Below are 22,873 nucleotides of genomic sequence, written 5' to 3'. Positions count from 1 at the left end.
AGTTTCACTTGTTTAGTAAACATTTATGCAAAGGGCTTAAATTCTCACTGTCTCTGCCAGTGCTACACAGCCCTGCTTTGGGGGAGTTTCAACCTTGAGTTCAAACTCTCAGTCATCAAGCTTTCATTTCTACAGATAATATCTTCAAGGGAGTATCTTCCAAGGAGAGCCAGAGGAAGGGACTGTTTCAAATTATGAAGCCCTTTTGGGTAAACACTGAACTGAGCAGTCTGAATTATGCAGAAAACCTGCTGACTGCTGTTCTTGCTGTAGCCAAAATCTTAATCATTTGTAATTTTCACAAGGCAACAATGTTATCACTATACCTCTACTCATTCACCCTGCAATGTGAGAAGCAGTGTGTGGAATACACAGATGAATCAGACATGGGTCCTCACTCAAGGAATTTATACTAGGTGGAAGAAATATATAAGACATCGAAATAAACAAGCTTAACACAAGGTAGAAAGTACATAAAGGTCACTTCGTTTTCTCCTCTAGACTTTAAGCTCCATGAGAGTAGAGATCATACATATCTTGTTCAGCTATGGTGACCAGACATCACAGATGCTCACTTTTAAAAATCCCATTTAAGCCGGGCGTGGTGGCTCATGCCTGTAATCCCAGCACTTTGGGAGGCCCAGGCGGGCAGATCACCTGAGGTAAGGAGTTCGAGACCAGCCTGGCCAACAGGGCAAAAATGCTGTCTACTAAAAACACAAAAATTAGCCGGGCATGGTGGTTTGTGCCTGTAATCCCAGCTACTTAGGAAGCTGAGGCAGGAGAATCGCTTGAACCCAGGAGGTGGATGTTGCAGTGAGCCAAGTTCATGCCACTGCACTCCAGCCTGGGTGACAAACAGAAACTCCATTTCAAAATAAAATAAAATAAAATAAAAAATAAAAAGCCCATTTAACACATGGAAATATAAATGAATCAGAATAAACTGAGAGAGAGAGAGAGAGAGAGAACGAATGAATTTCTGGATTGAAGAATGAGAAAAAAGGCTTCATGGTGCAGATACCACTTGAACTTGTAGTTGAACTTTGACCACACTGAGACTGGGACAACAATAAGGGCTTCCCAGGAAGGGATTTCCATATAAAAGTTACCATTATTCCATCTTCATTTACTCATTTATACCATTAGCAGTATGCCATCTCACTATTAGAAAATGTAAAACACCAAATAATCTTTTATATAACTAGTTAATGTCTTTACTTATACAGAAAATGAATATATTTGAATTAATTCAATATTAGAATATACTTTTATAATAAGCATTCTAAGAATACTGGAGTCTTTCATGGTGTGCCAAATTAGATGGTATCTTTAAGAAAATATGAAGCACCGTTAACTGAGAAAGTTATTTTTCAAATAGAAAGCAAAAATGCAGTACCTTATCTGTCGCCAGAAATTGCTCAGCTTCAGTAAAAAAGCAGAAGGAGTTGACGTCACTAAGATGTTCTGCTGTCATGATGTCCACCACACCAGACATGCTGAGAGCTTCTGACAGATCAATAGACCTAGATGATATACACAGCAGAGCTCCTTAGAGTGGCCATAGAGGCCAAGAACATGGTTAATTGGATAATAAGATATGAGAGAGGTAAGAACTGTCCAACAGTCTCTGCCAGACATTGGGAAAAAATTCTTGGGACAACGAAGTTGTAGTAAATCCTACATTTCGATCCCGTTTCACCTCTGGTCTGCATTGGATATCACCAACAAATAGCCTATTTCTCCACACCCTTACTTTTCACTAGTGTGACTTAGAAGAAAAGACAATCATTTATGCCCATTGAGTAAGAATTTTACCACTTACACAATCTTAGCATGAGCTCTTGAACTAGTCACAAAAGTCAAGAAAAGTTCCTGGTCCACCAGAGGCATGTCATCACAGTAGATGGCCTCCCCCGTGGCATGCTTCACACCAGACAGATGCATGATGGGGTGGCCAATTGGGTCTTCAGGATGCTGCTTGGGGCCTATATTCTGTTTAATAAATAACCAAAATATACCTTTACATTTCTATAGAGAAAGTAGGAATTATTATTATGCACATTTCCCATAAGAAGGTAGCTATATAATTTAGACTCAAACCAGAATACTTTTGCATATGAAAAAGCACTATTGGGCTGGGCACAGTGGCTCATGCCTATAATCCCAGCACTTTGGGAGGCTAAGGTGGGCAGATCACTTGAGGTCAGGAGTTCGAGACCAGACTGGCCAACACGGTAAAACCCCGTCTCTACTAAAACAAAACAAAACAAAACAAAATAGCCAGGTACGGTGGCACATGCCTGTAATCCCAGCTACTCGGGAGGCTGAGGCTACAGAATCGCTGGAACCTGGGAGGCGGAGGTTGCAGCGAGCCAAGATCACAGCACTGCACCCCGGCCTGGGAGACAGAGCGAGACTCCATCAAAAAAAAAAAAAAAAGTCACTATTAATAACACCAAGACAATAAACCTACTGCAGTAATTCAACAAGCCAACTGGTATGTCAATCCATGATGTTGTTCTTATTTTTCACTTTTTTTGAATGTAGACCCCAAACATCTCAAATGGAAATTCCATTTGTGTAAGTAAACAAATTTAAATCTTTCTTCTTGACAATACAAAATTATGTCCTCTTGCTAATGCTTATGTATCTCTTTAAATTTTATTATCAAAATGACTTTACTGTTTCTATATAAGCACGATACATATAATATTTTACAGAAGAGTATGATGATATCGCAACTATGTTTGTAGAAAATACTGAGGGTATTACTTCAACCAGAATAGCTTTCTTTTTTTCAATTTTGAGTGAGGAAATATAAGAAATAATTGGCAAAACTCTTAACTTAGACAATCCTGATAGAGAATGAAGCCAAAGGGACCTGCAATTGGAGTAATGATCCACTAATGTTGCTCTTTCTTAGAGCCCCATGGAGCAGAATGTCCTGCTGTTGGCTCTGTAAATACCTTAAATGTGTTTCATTAATCAAAGCAGACATTAATCAGCACAATGTCTGCCCTGGTGTTTCAAATATGGGAATTTATGGCTTTCCCAGTCGGATGTGTATTGTGAAAAGAATTGAAGATATGAAGAAAGAAGGAGAACGAGTGAAGAGACAGACATAAGGCCAGGGTGAAGGCTGTGGCTGAGGAGTGGCCTGCTAAGCCCTGGCGGGTACCCCCATCTGTAACTCACTGTGTCAACATTGCACTCGGTACTGGGACTGAGGCCAGACTCCCAGAGGCTTTCTCTGGAAGACCTGGGGGTGAGGGGCATGCAGTCATGTTGGCCAGGTTGAGGTCAGAGAAAAGCTATGGACACCTCCCCTTCCCATCCTGCAGCTCACAGGATCACCCTGAGCCCTGGATCTTCCTTTGAGATGAGCCTTACAATGCCAGGCTACACATCATATGGCAGGAGGGAAGAGAGAACAAGTTGCCAACACATACTGGTTAAAAATCTTTACTGGGAGAAAAAAGAAGAAACAGGCCTATTTCCAACATAGTGTCCTTTAAGGCATCTGAGCGGGGAGAAAAGCTAAATTCTTTTGTATTTGATTACCAGAATGTGCAGTTTGAGAGAGCCTATTCAGCACATATGAACAATAAGTTAGATACTTGAATCCATCTAAAATGGTATTTCATCTCACTCTTCACTGCAGTTTCCTGTTTCAAAGTCCGCCCTAGTCCAATGAAAGTGCTCCAAGGCTCTTGCTCTATGGAATTGAAGAGGAGCTGTCTGGATCCCCCTGATTAACACATTTCCTTTTCATGCAGATGTTTTGCTTTCCTTTCTGAACATTTGGATTTAATTCGTCTAATCCCACAAATGGAGGAGACCTCTGGTTATAATGAGAGCTTTACTTAAGACAGCTGTGAAATGTACAGTTCTCCAGTGCCCTCTGCTGCTCCAGGAACTCGAGAAGAGTGCTCCCCACTCACTACCCAACTACTTAAGGGCCTCAAAACAACAAAAAACCTCTGGCTGGAGATAGAGATCAGAGATTCTCCAGGCAGGTGGCAGGGCTGGAATATCAGGAGAGAATGGCAGAGTGGCATGTGTTATTTCAGAACATGTTCAACATTGATTTGAAAATAAAAAAACCATATTGCTTTCATAATATAAATGACAAGAAGTAAAATGTCAACCAAATTGTGGCTGACAACTATGCACAGAAAGTAGTGTAATTTCTACAATTAACTTGGTATAAGACGTGTGTAGGATGCACTTATTCCTATTTTATATAAAATTTACTGTTTTGCTGCAAAATAAACACTGTTGATAAGCATTTATTGTTCTAATTTCATATTTCTTTTACTTAAATGTAAACTTCAATTTTGTAGTTAGTATAATACAGTGCACAAAAAATGGAGTATTGACTAAGTTTTTGTTTTTTCATTTTCAGTTATTGTTGAGTCATCCTGACTTTATCAGCTAGAAAGCAGGAGACTATCAAGAAAAATAATTTAGACCTTGGCCCAGGGCTCCATTAAATAAAGGTAGATATTAGGTCACGAATGTAGGGGACTAGGGAAAATGAGAGAAAAGTTTACTTATTGGGGTTCAGGCATAAGCACAGATCGGAGGCAGTCCCAACACTCCAGCTCTATTGACGTAGCTCACACTGCCCTGTCCCCATGGCAAAGGACTCCCCTCAGTTCTCCTCTTCCCCCTCTGCTTCGAGGAGCTGAGATAGTGATGAAAAGGAAAAACCAACAATGAGGTTCTACCAGGTGTGGTTTTTCATATGTTGCAGATGGTAGGAATTGACTTCCTCTGCAAAATATCCCCCAAAGTGCTGAGCTGTGATGCTGCTTGGGCTCTCAACCTGAACCACATTTGAGTGAAAAAAAATCACCCACATCTTCTTTTTAAAACCCTAAGAAGTTTTTTCATCCTGAAAAGCAAAATTCCAGATAATTCATAAGCTCAGACATTAAGGAAAGACATTCATAGGTATCTGTAATGGGTCTGGGAGTTAACTGACATAACACATTTCACTGTAACCAACAAAACACTTCATCACATTGAAAAAAAGTCTTTTGAAACCATGTTGTGTGAGGCCTGCCAAAAAACTGAGGAAACATTCCAAAAAATGTCTTTGTCCTACCGTCAAAGATATCATACTTTTTTTTTTTTTTTTTTGCAGTTGTGATAAATCTACTGGTGAAAGAAGCTGTCCTCAATTACCTGCTTCTGCTTAGTATTTGGCTAAAGATACTATGGAAGGAAGAATGTTGTCTCCTCAAACTGGTGATCTTTTGAAGCTGTGTCAAAATATTTTCAAAGCAAATGAACTGATTTAGGGGAAAAATGCTCTTCGTGAGTGCTGACGTTGCTCTAGCAATGTGGATGTTTGTATGTGTGTGTGAAAAACCACGGGCAAAACAAAAACAAAACTCATCTATGTGGCAGACATATTGCATCTAAAACTTTGTTTTGCAATCAATGATAAACTCTCATTCAAGATCATGCACTATGTGAAGATTTTCCTTTTTCTTTGGATGATTTCAATATCCAATTTGTTGTTGTTTCTTTCTGAAGTTTATTCCATTGTCTAAGAAATATTAGGGTATTTATAAGCCAAAGGGTTCAACTATCATATTTGAAAAGAACACTGGGGAGATGGCAGCTGTTTTTAACTTTCAAAACGATCATTTTCAATGGAGTTTGGTGCATTTTAATTTTTAAACATATTGAACCTAAAACCTCAAGGAATACACACCAACATCAATGTTCGTTATGACATACTATAAGCTTTCACAACTAAATCCAACAATAGATTCAGTGAACAAATGCTTTAAAAAGCCTTTTCATGTTCTTGACTTACTAAAACTCTCGAGGTCAAGTTTCCTGATAATAATTTCATGGAAAAACCCACCAAATTGTATCCACTTTACCAACAGGGTGACTTCAGGCATATTTTTATGATGTGGCAGAAAATTCCATTTGAGAGTTAGGAATCCTGTTTTCTAATAGCCTTCATTACGAGAGCACAAAAAGCTCTTAGTACTTACATTTGATTCAACTCTAAAATTTAACTCACAGAAAAATCACTAGGAGAATAGAGACTAAGGGAGTAAAATATCTTAACATTCAAGCTAAACAAATCAGCAGTTCTTTTTAAAAGCATTATTGAATTTTCATCAGCCTCTAGGGGCTGTGTCTTTTCCTCTGAAAATGAAAGCAAAGCAGCCCATGGCCCTGCCGCAGAGCGTGGCTTTATTGGACTCTGATGCCTGCAGTGCCCAGGGCAGAAAACACGTGACAAGGTAGCCAGCTCATGCGTGTCTGTGGTACAAGGCCACAGTGCAAAGCACGTGACCTTTAAGACCCAAATCAACATTCTTTTTTAATATTACCACTGCTAGATTTGTCTTTAATCAAATTCTTCATTGATTTTGGAATTTTAGTTACCCCTAAAGAGGCTGTGAGTTTACCAGAAGTGGAGCTTGGACTTACAGAGCTTGAGTTTCACGGAGAGACAGTGGGAATGTCCAGGTCAAATCACTATAGCCCAGATTGTGAATTTTTAAAAACAAAAAATACCGCTCACCTGGTACTTTAATGTACTGCAGTGATGTTTGGAATGAAGATCTTCTAAAGCACTTTCATACTTGTCTGCAAGGCTAGGATAGTGAACTGGATCCTGAAAAGTAGAACCATTGCAGATATTTTAAATAGTTTGAATGCACCAGAATGATTTTGGAAGTGAGGCTAGCATGAATCTTAGCAAGCATCTCTACTCTGAAGTCTCACATGTATTAAGCACTCGCCCTATTCAGAACCCCAGAAATAAAAGCAGCTCCCTGACACAAGGACATATACTCTGAAAGGTGCATACATATTTCCTCATATTATGAATAGCCAGATGAATACGGTAGGTAACTGGCTTCCACCAGCTCTATGTTTCTTATGATTCTCTCATATACTCTCCTAAATGATATGAGGACTTACAAACTGATCCAACAAGAAGATAGAAGCTAAGTAAATAAAATGGAAAGGAAGAAAAAACTTTAGCCAGGAAAACATCAGAGTCAAAGTACACCATTGCAAATAAGCATAAAGGTTCCATGTTGCCTGCCAGCTGTGTAGAAAGGGGGACACAGGCTGCATCCCTGCCGCTGCCCCACAGGGGAAGGATTCTGGTCCCCAGCAAGAACATTCCTCAGGACTGAGGGAAGTGAGTCGTTTGGTTCTTTACACAAGACTGAACATTGCACAGCCTAGAGCCGGATGGGGGGAAAGGCTTTCAACAATACACCTGGTGGTTATTTTTTCTAATTTACATAATTTTAATAGAAAATAAAACCAGCTAGGTGTAATTCCTGTAATTCCAGCATTTTGGGAGGCCAAGACAGCAGGATTGCTTGAGTCCAGGAGTTCAAGACCAGCTTGAGCAACATGGTAAGAGTCTGTCTCTACAAAAAAAATAAAGAAATTAGCTGGGCATGGTGGTGCATGCCTATGGTCTCAGCTATTTGGGAGGCTGAGGTGGGAGGATTGCTTGAGTCCAGGAAGTTGAGGCTGCACTGAGCTATGATATCACATCACTGTATTCCAGCATGGGTGACAGAGACCCTGTCTCAAAAAAAAAAAAAAAATGAAATAAAACCAACAAAAGCTATTATTTTTAAAGATAGGAGGGGTATAAGACTACAAGGCAAAAGTTTTAAATTACATCGCTTGAGTCACCCAGAAATTATATTAGTTTGCTACTAATTGGAGGAGTCTATAATTGGTTACCTGGTGACAATATGTCACTTATTTATGATTTCAAATTTTCATTCTTAATAATGTGATACTACCCTTCTGGTTCCTAGTTGCTCCCACCTACACTGAGAAGATACCCTCAAAAGCAAGGATAAGAGACTTTGTGTCTCCTATTTAAAGTGAACATACTAACTTCTATACCACAGGAAGACTGTTCTTGGCTTCTAGTCTGTTTTGGTCAGCTGGTTATAGCATGGGATTTGTGAGGCCAATGAGGCTCAAGTCTCCTTTGGGTCTAACGGATTTATTCAGAGAATTTTTTTTAGTTGTGTCCTCCCCAGCCAAGAATCTTGTAGCTTTAATTGTTTGCCCTAAGAGAGACCAGGCAAAAGAATGCATGGATTGTCACTACTATTATCATGACAACTACTACAGATTTCCTCTGAAGCACTAGGGACCATATGAAGCCATTTTCCTACAATGACGCATTTCACAGTCATCTTGTGCAGTGGCTGCCATCATGGCCACCTTACGGGCTAGGGAAATGAGGCTGAATCTGGAAAAGAACACCAAACGCATGAAGTCAACCTCAACGTGAAGGTAATAGCTCAAGAGGAAGAAATGCCCTACAGAGGGAAAACATACTCAAATCATTAGCAAGTTTTCTGAACATGATCTGGAAAAACTACCAGTCAGAAACCAAATACTTGAGTGGTGTTAAATACAAGCTTGCTCAACTCTTGGCTCTACTTTCAATTCTTCCCTAAACTCATACCCACCCACAGACAGGCTGAGGGATGCTCAGCAAGTGCGTGTTTCTAATGTGGATTGTCTTTTTTATTCTACAGCTATTTGGTAGGGAGTCATTGCCTCTACTTTTGGTGTCATCATAGCTCCCAGTACTGGGGAAGTTAATGTGTAAACAGTTGTTTACCATCTTTTTCAAAATCTGTGACACTTCCAGGTAGAACTTGAAGAGGAAGCTGCTGATGAGAGTCCTCTTGAACTCCACTTTCCCACCTGGCGCCGAGCCCAAAAGGGAGACTTCATTCAGAATAAGCCTGCAGGCTGTATCCAGCATCTCTTCGTTCCAGTGCCTGGAAAGTCCAAAGAGAAGACTCCTAGCCTGACAGGGTTTATTACCCCATATCTTCATCTAATGGGTAAGACAAATAGCCATAGTTTAATACAGGAAATAGGAGTACAAGCTCTGGATCAGGCAGCCTGAGTTCAAATTGGCCCACCATTCTCAAGGTGGCTAGCCTGGGTCTCGCCATGTCCTTACCTGTAAAAGGGGAATATTAGAACCCAACTCACAGAATGATCTAGAGAAATAAATGACAACTCATATAAAATCCATAGTCCAGGAGTAACTGACCCTCATATCACTAGGACATTTATTGCATGCCAAGATCTGCTTTTAGCACCTTATATGTATTCACTCATTTAATCCTCTCAACTGCCCTGTGAGGTAGGTATGATCACCCATCTTTGACAGCTAGGGAACCAAAGTACCAATATAATTAAGTAAGCTGACTGAGAGCATGGAGGAGTTAACAGAGGGTAAACTGAGATTTTGGCCAGTCTGTCTTTCTCAAGTTTTAAAGCTCATGCTTTTAATCACTATGCTTTGTTATGGCAGCTGATACCAAGTAATGCTCAAGAAATATTAGCTATTAGTATCATCTTTAGATATAGGAAGTCAGGTAAGCAAATGCCTTTAACAATTTATTATAGAACAAATTCACATAATTGGGTTTTCATCATGGCAAATTATTCTCCCAAAATAAAGAATACAAATTTGCACTGTTGGGGGAGGGCTTCTCTGTCTGTCTGTCTGTCTGTCTCTCTCTCTCTCTCTCTCACACACACACACACACACACACGCACACAGAGTATATAATTCCCACTTCAGAATTCACTAACATCAAGACATATGGAAATAATAACAAAATCTTATTGGAATTCCCAGCCATTAAATAGAAAGGTATGGAACACTTTTCTTCTTGTAATCACATCTCACCACAAAAAGGGCTCCTCTAATACTTGGAGTCTAAGGACAAGTATTAGAGGAGCCCTTACCTCTAATGTCTTACCTTCCAATGAGTTTCTGGCAGGAATTCTTCGCACAGATGGTGGCTGGACCAACGCCTCCATATGAGATGCATAACTCTCTAATAATGCCATCCCCTTCTCCAAAAAAGACTCTCATTCCTGAATTGACTATCGCTAGCGCATTCTCCTGTCGCTGGGCTTGTCGGAAGGCTGACACAAATTCCCACTGAAAGAAACAGTTAAGTGGCACATGTAGAAACACTGAGCATCACCTATGCACTGGGCAGTCTGTGTGTGTTGAGCATCACCTACACACCGGGCAGTCTGTGTGTGTTGAGTGTCACCTACACACCAGGTAGTGTGTGTTGAGCATCACCTACACTCTGGACGGTATGTGTATGTTGAGTATCACATTGATATCAGATATGCAGCCCCAGCATCTCCAGAAAATCATTCTCTGTTGTTGAGGCCACCCAGTGTGTGGTTCTTTGTTATGGTAGCCCTAGCAAACTAATACATCCTCTGAGGCAGGCTTGATTATTCCCATTTTACAGATGAGAAATCCAAGGCGCAGAAGGATTCAGTAATTAGTTCAGGCCTTGAAACCAGGATTCAAACCTGACTCTATCTCATGCAAAGCCTCATGTTTTTTCCACTAAGTTCTATTGCAAATGTATTTTTAGGCTTTTTTCAAAACCCAAGATATAGGTAGAGGCATACTCTTCACGTCATATTTAGGGAGAAAGGCTTATGGGACAAAAACCTTTTAGAAAGTTACTTTAGAGCTTGCGGTAGGGGGAGAAAGAGCGAGAATGGCAGAGATAAGGCTGGGAGTGGTGGCTCACACCTGTAATCCCAGTACTTTGGGAGGCCGAGGCAGGTGAATCACCTGAGGTCAGGAATTCCAGACCAGCTTGGCCAACTTGGCAAAACACTGTCTCTACTAAAAATGCAAAAATTAGCTGGGCATGATGGTGCGCACCTGTAATCCCAGCTACTCGGGAGGCTGAGGCAGGAGGATCACTTGAACCTGGGAGGCAGAGATTGCAGTGAGCCAAGATCATGCCACTGCACTCCAGTGTGGGCAAAAGAGCGAGACTCGATCTCAAAAAAAAAAAAAAAAATCTCCTAATTCGAGGAATGATAGGGGCATGCGTAATACAAGGAAAAGGCAACTATTCACAAGTCTTAAAATAATGACCTCATACCACTTCCTGAAGTTGAGCCTTTATCTCCCACATAAACACTTAACCCTTTTTCTTATTCCACCATATGCTGGAATAAACAAGCCATAGCATCACAGGTGGAACTGGGAAATTGACAGTGGGATGTTCTCACCTTCCTTGAGTAGGGGATGTTCACTGAGACCAAGATTTCTTGAGGCTTAAGATCTGCATTAGGGCACTTGCTGAGGAATTGCTCATTTAAAGGAATCTGTCGTTTTCCTTCTGTGGAAAGAAATGACACTTTCCCTGGGATCTGTTTGGTCTGTTAAATAAACTTCCAAAACTTGGGAAGTAATTCCACCAAATACCTGAGGAAACCGGTTGTTCAGGGAAACAGGTGCTCTTCCTATGCTTAGCAAATCTTTTACCCTATAATGCATCTTGCAATGTTTCTTCTAGTCTAGGCCCCATCTCTTTTTGTTTTCCTTGTTTTCTCATCGATAAAAACATCGACCGGGCACGGTGGTTCACACCTGTAATCCTAGTGTTTTGGGAGGCCAAGGCAGGTGGATCATTTGAGGTCAGGAGGATCATTGAGGAGACCGGCCTGGCCAACATGGTGAAACCCCTCTCTGCTAAAAATACAAAAAAATTAGCTGGGCGTGGTTGTGTGCACCTGTAGTACCAGCTACTCAGGAAGCTGAGGCAGGAAAATCACTTGAACCTGGGAGGGAGAGGTTGCAGTGAGCTGAGATCATGCCACTGCACTCCAGCCTGGATGACAAAGTGAGACTCCATCTAAAAAAATTTTTTAAAAATAAAAAATAAATTTAAAAAATAGATGAAAAGATCTCACAGAGTAGCCCAGAGTTTCAGGTAGAATAGAACCTTAGCAGTCCTCTTCCTGACAACACAATTCACTTAAAGCTTTACAAGTAGGGAGTAAATATTAATATCTCTTTTGATATTCTGATCAAGTCAGCCAACAAATATTTATTGTTTATAACCAGGAACCCCACTAGATACAGTCATGAATAAGAAATTATCTTTAATAAATTTGTATACTAGTGAGGTGTTATCTTACTTTTTTATATCTTGTTCCAACACCTGAAGAATTTTAGTTCTTTAATTAATATATAAGGAAGAGGAACAGTTTAAAACTATAACAAAATGCTGAAAGCTAAGAAGCTTTTGATGTCTATATTCACATCACAAAACCTGTTTCTCATAGTATGACTTTTAAGGGGATGTTACTCAAATTGAAAACCCCGAATGCAAATCTTCCTCTTTAAGATAGTTTTGTGACCAAGCACCGTGGCTCATGCCTGTAATCCCAACATTTTGGGAGGCAGAGGCGGGTGGATCACCCGAGGTCAGGAGTTCGAGACCAGCCTGGCCAACATAGTGAAACCACATCTCTATTAAAAATACAAAAATTAGCTGGGCATGGTGGCACATGCCTGCAGTCCCAGCTACTCAGGAGGCCAAGGCAGGAGAATCGCTTGAACCCAGGAGGTAGAGGTTGCAGTGAGCTGAGATCGTGCCACTGCACTCCAGACTGGGTGACAGAGCGAGACTCCATTTCAACAAAAAAAAAAAAACAAAAAAAAAAACATAGTTTTATGGTTTAAATGATATGAAGAGTAAGTATTTAACAATGCAGATGATAGAAAACTAGTCCATATTTTTTAACGAAAAAAAATACTCCACAAACTTACAGAGGACCAATTAGAACTTCCTAATAATTTTCAAGCAAGTTGGAAGAAGCGATAAATTAGATGTTGCGGACTTAGTTTTAATAACAAAAATCAAGTAAATAAATATAGAATGAGGCCCAATCATTTTTCACCTGAAAAAGACCTGTACGTTTCCATCAATGATAAATTAAGTGTGAGCTCAAAGCACGATGTGGGTGCCACAACACTCCTGTACCACCTGGAGAATGTCTTCAACAAAGGGACCCAATAGTTCTCAATAGCATGTAGTTCCCAGCAATAATCAGATCACATCCAGACATTAACCAACACAAACATGTCCAGTGTAGGGTGACCAGTATGAGGAAAAACAAACAAACAAACAAACAAACAAACAAACAAAAAACCAGAAAGACACAGGGGAAGAAAGCCTCTGCTATTAAGACAAGACTCACAAAATTTCCAGTATCCAGAAAAGCAGAGAAATTTATTGATATTATAGGGAAAAGTCATTTTCAAGACCGGATTTCCTGCCTCCCCAGAGAGAAAAAGGGGTAGAGAAACAGCTTAATAATCTCCAAGTAGGGGCTGTCACTTACCTTTTGATAGCAAGTTGAGGGTACAGTTACCCACAGCCAGGATGGGATTCAGATCTGAATCTGGATGCCTGCTAATGATGTGTCCCCCTAAAGACTTTTTAAAATAATGAGTTATTTTCATTTATGTAATCATAAAAAAGCAAGTGCTAAAATAAGGATTAAGCAAGGCTTTGGAGAACTATTTTTTTTTGTCTGTTCCAAAAGAATGAAAATGTCATGATTCATCAGGGAGAGTCACCCAAGGGATGCATACCAGAGTTTACTGTCATCAGATACATACAGCCATGTTCCTGATCTGGGACCCAGCCAGAGTTCCCAAATGCTTCAGGAGAGCATGGTACATCTGTGTCTTCTCCTCTGGAAGCTTCTGGACTACATCAGCCAAAATGTCCTTCACCTGGGCTAGGCTGAGACCAGCACCAAGGGTGAGTCCTGAAATGAAGTCATTTGTAAATAACACAGTGTGATCACTGCTGACCTGAAAATGTCCATTAGACCAAAGCTACAGACATAGAATCTTTATACTGGATACATGCTACCCTGCTTATTAGTGATGGTGGTGATGGGCAGTGATGGTGGTGATGGTGATGAAGGTAATGGCAGTAATGAAGGTGGTGGTGAGGCGATGGTGGTACGGATAGCAGTAAGGAGGTGGTATGGTGGTGGTGATGAAGGTGAGGGTAATAGTAGAGGCGATGGCAGTGATGTAAGTCGTGGTGATGGAGGTAATGAAGGCTGAATTCTTTGAACACTCACTCTATCGAGTATTATGTTGAATGCTTTAGATAATCTTAAATCTGAACATACCTATGAGATATTAATAGCCCCATTTCACAGATGAAGAAACTGAGAGTTAAGTAACTTGCCTAAGATCTGACAGCTAATATATGCCATTGTCAAGAGTTAGATTTCAGAGGCTGTACTGCAAACCCACATTTCTATTGCTTCTTATCATTGCCATTAAATCAATTTCCTCTACAGGAGTAGAAAAGCCAGTCTGTAAGCTGTTGAATACATAAACTCGCTACTGTGGTTTTAAAGAGCAAAGACTGTGTTATATTCATCTTTATCTTCTGTCCAGCACTTAGCACTGTATCCTTCATTGAATAGTTGTCATTTGTTACATTTCTCTGATATTGCAGACAGAAGAAGTTCTTCAGTAAAAACTGAACTATTCAGACAATTAGTATTTAGATTAACTTTAGAGAATTCTTCCCTCAGTCTTCCTCCAGAATGTTATCATTCTTTTTTTTTATGCTTTCTGCCCCCATTTTCTTTTTCTTTTATTTTACTTTAAGTTCTAGGATACATGTGCAGAATGTGCAGGTTTGTTACATAGGTATACATGTGCTATGGTGGTTTGCTGCACCTATCAACCTGTCATCTAGGTTTTAAGCCTTGCATGCATTAGGTATTTGTCCTAATGCTCTCCCTTCCCTTGCTCCCCACCCACCAACAGGCCCCGGTATGTGTTGTTCCTCTCCCTGTGTCCATGTGTTCTCATTGTTCAGCTCCCACTTATGAGTAAGAGCATGTGGTGTTTGGTTTTCTGTTCCTGTGTTAGTTTTCTGAGAATGATGGCTTCCAGCTTCATCCATGTCCCTGCAAAGGACATGATCTCATTCTTTTTTTATGGCTGCATAGTATTCCATGGTGTGTGTCTGTCACAGTTTCTTTATCCAGTCTATCATTGATGTGCATTTGGGTTGGTTCCAAGTCTTTGTTATTGTAAATAGTGCTGCAATATACCTAACTGTGCATGTGTCTTTATAGTGGAATGATTTATAATCCTTTGGGTATATACTCAGTAATGGGATTACTGGGTCAAATGGTATTTCTGGTTCTAGATCCCTGAGGAATCACCACACTGTCTTCCACAATGGTTGAATTAATTTACACCCTTACCAACAGTGTAAAAGCATTACTATTTCTCCACAGCCTTGCCAGCATTTATTGTTTCCTGACTTTTTAATAATCACTATTCTGACTGGCATGAGATGGTATCTCAGTGTGGTTTTGATTTGCATTTCCCTAATGATCAGTGATGATGAGCAGCACATTAAAAAGCTTATCCACCACGATCCAGTTGGCTTCATCCCAGGGATGCAAGGCTGGTTCAATATATGCAAATCAATAAATGTAATCCCTTACATAAACAGAACCAGTGACAAAAACCACATGATTATCTCTATAGATGCAGAAAAGGCCTTTGATAAAATTCAACATCTCCTCATGTTAAAAACTTTCAATAAACTAGGTATTGATGCACCATATCTCAAAATAATAAGAGCTATTTGTGACAAACCTATAGCCAATATCATACTGAATGGGCAAAAGCTGGAAGGATTCCCTTTGAAAACTGGCACAAGATAAGGATGCCCTCTCTCACCACTCCTGTTCAATGTAGTATTGGAAGTTACGGCCAGTGCAATCAGGCAAGAGAAAGAAATAAAGGTATTCAAATAGGAAGACAGGGAGTCAAATTGCCTCTGTTTGCATATGACATGATTGTGTACTTAGAAAACCCCATCATCTCAGCCCAAAAACTCCTTAAGCTGATATGCAAATTCAGCAAAGTCTCAGGATACAAAATCAATGTGCAAAAATCACAAGCATTCCTATACACCAACAATAGACAAGCAGAGAGCCAAATCATGAATGAATTCCCATTCACAATTGCTACAAAGAGAAGAAAATACCTAGGAATACAATTTACAAGGGATGTTAAGGACCTCTTCAGGAAGAACTACCAACTACTACTTAAGGAAATAAGAGAGGACACAAACAAATGGAGAAACATTCTATGCTCATGGATAGGAAGAATCAATACCATGAAAATGGCCATACTGCCCAAAGTAATTTACAGATTCAATGCTATCCCCATCAAGCTATCATTGACTTTCTTCACAGAATTGGAAAAAACTACTTTAAATTTCATATGGAACCAAAAAGAGCCTGTATAGCCAAGACAATCCTAAGCAAAAAGAACAAAGCTGGAGGCATCACACTATCTGACTTCAAACTATACTACAAGACTACAGTAACCAAAACAGCATGGTACTGGCACCAAAACAGATATATAGACCAATGGAACAGAACAGAGACCTTAGAAATAAAACCACACATCCACAACCATCTGCTCTTTGACAAACTTGACAAAAACAAGCAATGGGGAAAGAGTTCCCTATTTAATAAATGGTGCTGGGAAAACTGGCTAGCCATATGCAGAAAACTGAAATTGGACCCCTTCCTTACACCTTATACAAAAATTAACTCAAGATGGATTGAAGACTTAAATGCAAAACCCAAAACCATAAATACCCTAAAAGAAAACCTAGGCAATACCATTCAGGACATAGGCATGGGCAAAGACTTCATGACTAAAACACTAAAAGCAATTGCAGCAAAAGCCAAAATTGACAAATGGGATCTAATTAAACTAAAGAGTTTATGCCTAGCAAAAGAAACTAGCATCAGAGTGAACAGGCAACCTACAGAATCTGAGAAAAGTTTTGTAATCTACCCATTGACAAAGGTCTAATATCCGGAATCTGCAAGGAACTTAAATAAATTTATAAGGAAAAAACAACCCCATCAAAAAGTGGGCAAAGGATATGAACAGACACTCCTCAAAAGAAGACATTTATGTGGCCAACATATCATTCTTATAAGAAGAGAATCTCTGTGTGTATTATAATTAGGAATCATTCTTTTTCTGCTTGTCTGCTGGGCAAGGTAAAAAAATTGATTAATGCATCTTAACTAAGAAAACAGGAACTTGAGAACTCACCATTATATGCATGGTTTACAACACTCAGTTCTTCAATTCTATCAGGAGAAATTATAACTGGGTGAAAGACGCCTTTAAATTTCACTTCAGGCCCTAAAGGATCAAAAAAAAAAAATCAATAAGACTAGAATAAAGGAACTAACTGCCTTTTAAATTTGAAATTATTATTAAACTAATATCTTTAAATATCTAAAAATTATGTATCTTTCTATTCATCTGTTTATTGCCAAATCACATACAGAGAGAATGGCTGGATAGATTTTCATCAAACTTGGAAGACTCTGGAATTGTCAACCTTGAAACTTGGGCCATATGGCATATTCAAAATTCTCTCTGGGAAGACTCTAGGGGCTGCTCCTCAAGCTGAGCATACACTGGATGCAACAGGAAGACCCTGTAGCGGTTGTTTAAGTAAAACATATACCTATTGAGACACCCTGAGAGAGGAAACAAAGAGCAATTTGAAATTTGAGGCCCAGATTAGTCCCCAAAAGGAAAGACAGGACAGCTGTCACTGGAGCTCCTGCTGCTGGTTTGCTATGGAGCAAGCCCCTTCGGTGCAACTCTTGACACTGCTCCAATAAGAGGCAAGAGGAATCTACTTAATAACAGTTAGAAAGTCTCTTGAGCAATGCTCAGGAAGTCTAGCTCAAATGATTAAAAATGCTATTTCAGACTGCTTTTCCCGAGAACACATGTATATGAAGTTTCCCCAGCCCACCCCGGCCCCATCCCAAGCCCTTTTTCTCAATTTCCCTATAAAAAATCCCTGGGGTTCTACATACCCACAGAGGTGTTTCCCATGATAACAGGAGCCTGGGGATACTTGAATTTAAATTCCAGCAGTTCCTTCAGGGTCACGGGGGAAAACCACATCATTCTCTCACTGCCAAACACCCTGGTCCTTTGCGACTGTTTCTCAGCCATTATCTATTGAAAAAGCAATAGGGATGCAAGGTACCCAATGATGCCATCTCCACCTGTTTCCACTCAATCATTAGCACTGTAGATACAGAAGGAGAAAATACATATCTTCTAAAAAATAAAGTACAAAGTGACCTAAAAGTAGAGCTTTACAAGGAATTAGAATTCAGAATAAAAGTACGATGGTTCTTTACTCCTGGGAACTGCTTGGTCTGTCTCCCTTTGGTGCTCTTGTCTCAAAGAACATCATTTTAATGTTAGCAAATATAGTAACATGCTGAATCTTGTTAAATCATTCTATGGAGGAATAAACTTCAGCAAAAGTGAAAGTAGGAAACATGTCTATACCTACAAACACTGTGATTTCATGATTTTATAGATGCTATCTGCTGCTTCTTACAGTCAACTCAGCTGTCCCCCATGGGGACCCCACCCCCATTCCTCCTCCTCTTCCTTAGTCCATACTCTTTAGACCTTGAGCTAAGGATGACAGAGAGGCCTTACCTATTTGCCAATCAGCTTTTGAGAGAACCCATAAACAAATACCCTTCCTGATATTTCACCATGAATTCTTCTAGGATGAGCTCAACATTGCTTTACTCACCATTAGCTCAGGAGGAAATATCAGTTCCTGGGTTGGATCCAATGGCAGAAACTCCTCTTCTGCGAAGAGTTTTGGACTTGTCTAAAAAGAGAACGTATCAGAAATTACTGTTATCGAGCAACTTTAAAATCCTTTGTGGAATAAGGTCAAAAGATATAGACACACGGTCAGATACAGCAAACCGACAAAAAAGTCCACTGGACAGCCACAATCCCCGCGCTCCAAACCAAGGGCTCTAACACAAACCTCGTCATCAGCAACTCAGTGCTGATGCCAATGGGCCTCTGGAGGCCTCAACTCCCTGTACCTTCTCTTTGGAGTCTGGGGACAGTAGAAGAGGAGGCAGCAGCCGCAGACACAGCTGGAACAAGAACGGCTCCCTGAACCTCTCCTGTCTCTACTTGTTCTACCTGTTCTTTTATTTTCATGACATCTCCACTTTACTTCTGGACCTTGCAAAATAACTTGAAAAAATGCTTTTAAAAGCTAAGAGACACTAAGGAACCAATGTGTTTTCCCTCCTGTAGATAACTGTATTTAAATGGGAATAATATCTGGAATGAGGACAAAGTTGCTGCGATATAATTTTTTTTTATAGAGAGATGGAGTGAGAATGGGAGAGGGCACATGTTGACATACCTCAAGTTAGTCAACTTGGATAGCCATTTGTTCTTCCTAAGAGTATGTTGGCTCCTGTTCATGTCCTGAGAAAGCCTTATAAAAGCTTTACATTTCACTGACCTTACTTCCTTCCCCAAATTCTGGCAATCCATTGATTCCTTGATCCAAAGAGCAAACCCCATTTTCTTTACTTTGACAGCAGCCCGAAGTCTAGTGGACAAAAAACAAATCACTAGGAATTTATTGCTGATTCTACTAACTAGTAAATAAAGCAGGTGAATACCAGTTGAAACATAATGCTGAATCAATATCGTTAGATGCCATGAAAGAGAGCCATTTGTACTTAAACATATCCAAACCAACATTAATGAAAAACCTGAGCTTATAGGAAATTTTGAATAGCAGTGATTACTAAATAAGTTAAAAGACATAAAGATCTTATAACTAAGCGTGGCACATAGCATTAAATAGTAAATATTAATAATGATTAATTGTTAATATTGTTAGTATTTTAAATATTAATAATAAATATTAACAGGTATTGTTATTGTCATCGCTGTTCTTATCTATGATATACTGAATTCATAGTTTAAATTCCAGAGGGCAATCTTATATCCTTCATTTCAACTTTGTTTGTTCATTTATTCATTCAACAAATATTGAGCAGCTACTCAATGACTGTATGGTGACTGGACCCGGAGACATACAGCCTCTACTGTGAAGCAGCCCACAGTCTGGTGAAGACATGGGATAGCAAATGATCAGTTGCACCACATTGTGACCAAAGCTGTGATGGGACATGTGTATGCCCGTCACATGTTCGCTGAGGGCTATAGGAACACCAGGCCAGGGTACCTGACCCAGGCAAATAGGTCAGGAAAGACCTCTTGGAAGCAATGACACACAGCCAGTGTCAAAATGCTCAGGTGTTCATTATGCGACCACCAAGGCAAGCTCAATGAATGAGGTTAAGTGCCCTGCTCAAGATCAAATAACAAACAGCTGCTAGAAACCTGGAGCTAAGAAGTAGCCATGTATTAGTAAGATGGCTGCCCCCCTAATCACTGACAACCATTACCATTTCGTTTCACTGGGGAAAACATACTCAAGCATGTGGTCCTTTCCACTTACTTTACAGAAAGTCTTGCATGCATCAATTATGGGCCTGTATCCAGTGCAACGGCACAGGTTACCTGAAGGAGAAAAACCCAGCTCTGTTAGCCAAGTGACCCAGATAGAGGCACAGTCTACTAAGAGTGTGATGGAAATGAGGACCCTATCATAGAGGAAAGATCTGTTTGACATTTCAGTCCACCCAATCTACAAAGTCAGATCTTTTCAACAGCTACTTGGGATATTTCATTAAGAATCTTGAGGCAGATTTTAAAAGCTCAGGTATTTGTACTTTCTCCTGTAAAGTTATGCCTTCTGCTTGTGACAGGTGCTCAAACAACACAATAATTTCAAGCCAAAAACTTGCTCTACAGTCACATTCAAGAGCTAAGCCTTATTTTTAAAACCATTTATTTTTATTTTTATTTTTGAGACAGGGTTTCATTCTGTCGCCCAGGCTGCAGGTGCGGTGGTGCAGTCTCAGCTCACTGCAACTTCCGCCTTCTGGGTTCAAGCAATTCTCCTGCCTCAGCGCCCCGAGTAGCTGGGACTACAGGTGTGCACCACCAGGTCAGGCTAATTTTTGTATTTTTAGTACAGACGGGGTTTCACCATGTTGGCCAGGCTGGTCTCAAAATTCCTGACCTCAGGTGATCCACCCACCTCGGCCTCCCAAAATGTTGGGATTACAGGCGTGAGCCACTGTGCTCAGCCAACCTAATATTTTTTTTAAAAAAGTAAAATCCATTTTATTGAGCTATTATTGACATACAAAAAGCTGTACAACTTGGTAAATTTGGAGATAAGTCTTACACCCATGAAACCATCACCATAGTCAATGTTATAAACATCTATTACCTCTAAGTTCCCTCCCACCATTTATTTATTTGTTCATTTTGTGATTACTATAACACCTGCCCTTTCAGCAAATGTTTGAGTATACAATACAGTGTTAACTATAAGCATTATGCTATACAGTATCTCTAGAACTTACTCCTTTTGCATAACTGAAACTTTTTACCTTTGACTAATACATCTTTGTTTTCCCGTTCCCCAGGCCCTGGTAATCACCATTCTATTCTCTACTTCTATGAGTTTGACTACTTTAGATTCCTCATATAAGTGGGCTCATGTAATATTTGTTCTTCTGTGCCTGGCTTATTTTACTCAGCATAATGTCCTCCAGGTTCATTTATGTTGTTGCAAATAGCAAGCTATACTTCTTTTTCTAAGGAAAAAACCCCTCATTCTTAACACTTACTGTGACAAAAAAAAAAAAAAGCACTCTAAGCTTCAGCTGACAGAAAGATCAAAGTTATTATACAGCAGCAAAGGTAGTTATTAAACTGTGAAAGCAGTTGGGCACATTATTTATTTATAATAAATCATCAGGCCAGCGTTTCTCTCACAGCGTGGTCCGGTGTTCCTCCTCCACCCCTAAGTCTGAAGTCTTATTTAAAAAACAATATTACTGAGTCAAACTCTCTAGGGGTGGGTCCCAGGAATCTTCATTACCCACAAATTCCCATGTATGACCTAAGTACCCTGAAATCTGAGAACCCCTTATCACTTGTTTACATCATAAACAGCCATGAAATCAAATTCATGATAAGATGTAAAGGAAATCAGGCAGAAGACAGTTTATGAGCGATGTCTCTCCTTTCTACATCCATTTGTTCTGGTTTTCCTTGGAACATTTTTGCAGAGTAAGTGTACATACGAGCTTTAGGCTCATGTTCTCTAGCAGAGAAATGAGGTCTTTGGGAGGCCTGAGACAAAGACAAACGGAGCCATGGAGAAGTTCACCAGAAACAGAACTTGAGAGGGCATCACTTAAAAAACTTGTTTAGAATCTTGTTGATGAGGATACCCCCCGCCACATACACACTGAGCTCCTGAACTTGACAAAAACGCTCTAGGGTGGATAGACAGTTCTTTGCAATAAGTATCAAGTATCACCATAAGATCTCAGTCTCTGACTTTATGCTGTGACCATCGCAGCCCTCTGATGTTGAATATGGTCCTGAAAGCACCCACCACCCAGTAGGGAGAGTGGTGAGGGAGCAGCATGTGGAGATAACAGGACTCTTCCCAAGGGCTGATGAATAACTGGCTTTTTAATGATTATAGAAACAAAAGAGACTTCAGAAATACATCAGCCAAATGCAATGTGTGGGTTGGTTTGAATCCTGATTTGAACAAACCGATTCTTCCACTTATTGGGAGTGTAACTTTGAACAAATCACTCTCCCCAAACCTCAGTTTCTCCATTTATGAAATGGGGATAACAATAGTACCTATCTTATACATTTTTTTGTGAGGATCAAATGAGATAATCTTCAAATAGTATTTAATACTATTAAATGTGTGTGGCACATGAAAGGTATCCAATATTAGCTGTTATCATTATCATCATCATCGTTTAAAAGTAAAAGCATGAGGGGAGGCTGAGGCACAAGAATCGCTTGAACCTGGGAGGCAGAGGTTGCAGTGGGGCCAAGATTGTGCCACCGCCCTCCAGCCCGGGCAACAGAGTGAGACTCTGTCTCAAAAAATAAATAAATAAATAAAAATTAAAAAATAAAAGCATG

The 22,873-nt window shown here is 39.9% G+C and overlaps 1 protein-coding gene across 1 annotated transcript in view; it reads right to left on the bottom strand.

The window, feature by feature from the left end:
- The window catches only part of AOX1 (aldehyde oxidase 1), an 84,650-nt gene that overhangs the window by 48,131 nt on the left and 13,646 nt on the right, over positions 1-22,873 (bottom strand). Inside the window, 13 exon segments of the mRNA NM_001279676.1 lie at positions 1,400-1,526; positions 1,826-1,995; positions 6,560-6,652; positions 8,651-8,813; positions 9,813-9,997; positions 11,110-11,219; positions 13,231-13,324; positions 13,511-13,662; positions 17,021-17,113; positions 17,806-17,950; positions 18,549-18,629; positions 19,290-19,379; positions 20,301-20,362. Of these exon segments, the coding sequence (NP_001266605.1) occupies positions 1,400-1,526; positions 1,826-1,995; positions 6,560-6,652; positions 8,651-8,813; positions 9,813-9,997; positions 11,110-11,219; positions 13,231-13,324; positions 13,511-13,662; positions 17,021-17,113; positions 17,806-17,950; positions 18,549-18,629; positions 19,290-19,379; positions 20,301-20,362 (1,565 nt within the window).

Source organism: Gorilla gorilla, chromosome 11, assembly GCF_029281585.2.
Source record: "Gorilla gorilla gorilla isolate KB3781 chromosome 11, NHGRI_mGorGor1-v2.1_pri, whole genome shotgun sequence".
Classification (NCBI taxonomy): domain Eukaryota; kingdom Metazoa; phylum Chordata; class Mammalia; order Primates; family Hominidae; genus Gorilla; species Gorilla gorilla.
This window is presented reverse-complemented; position numbering and strand designations above follow the sequence as displayed.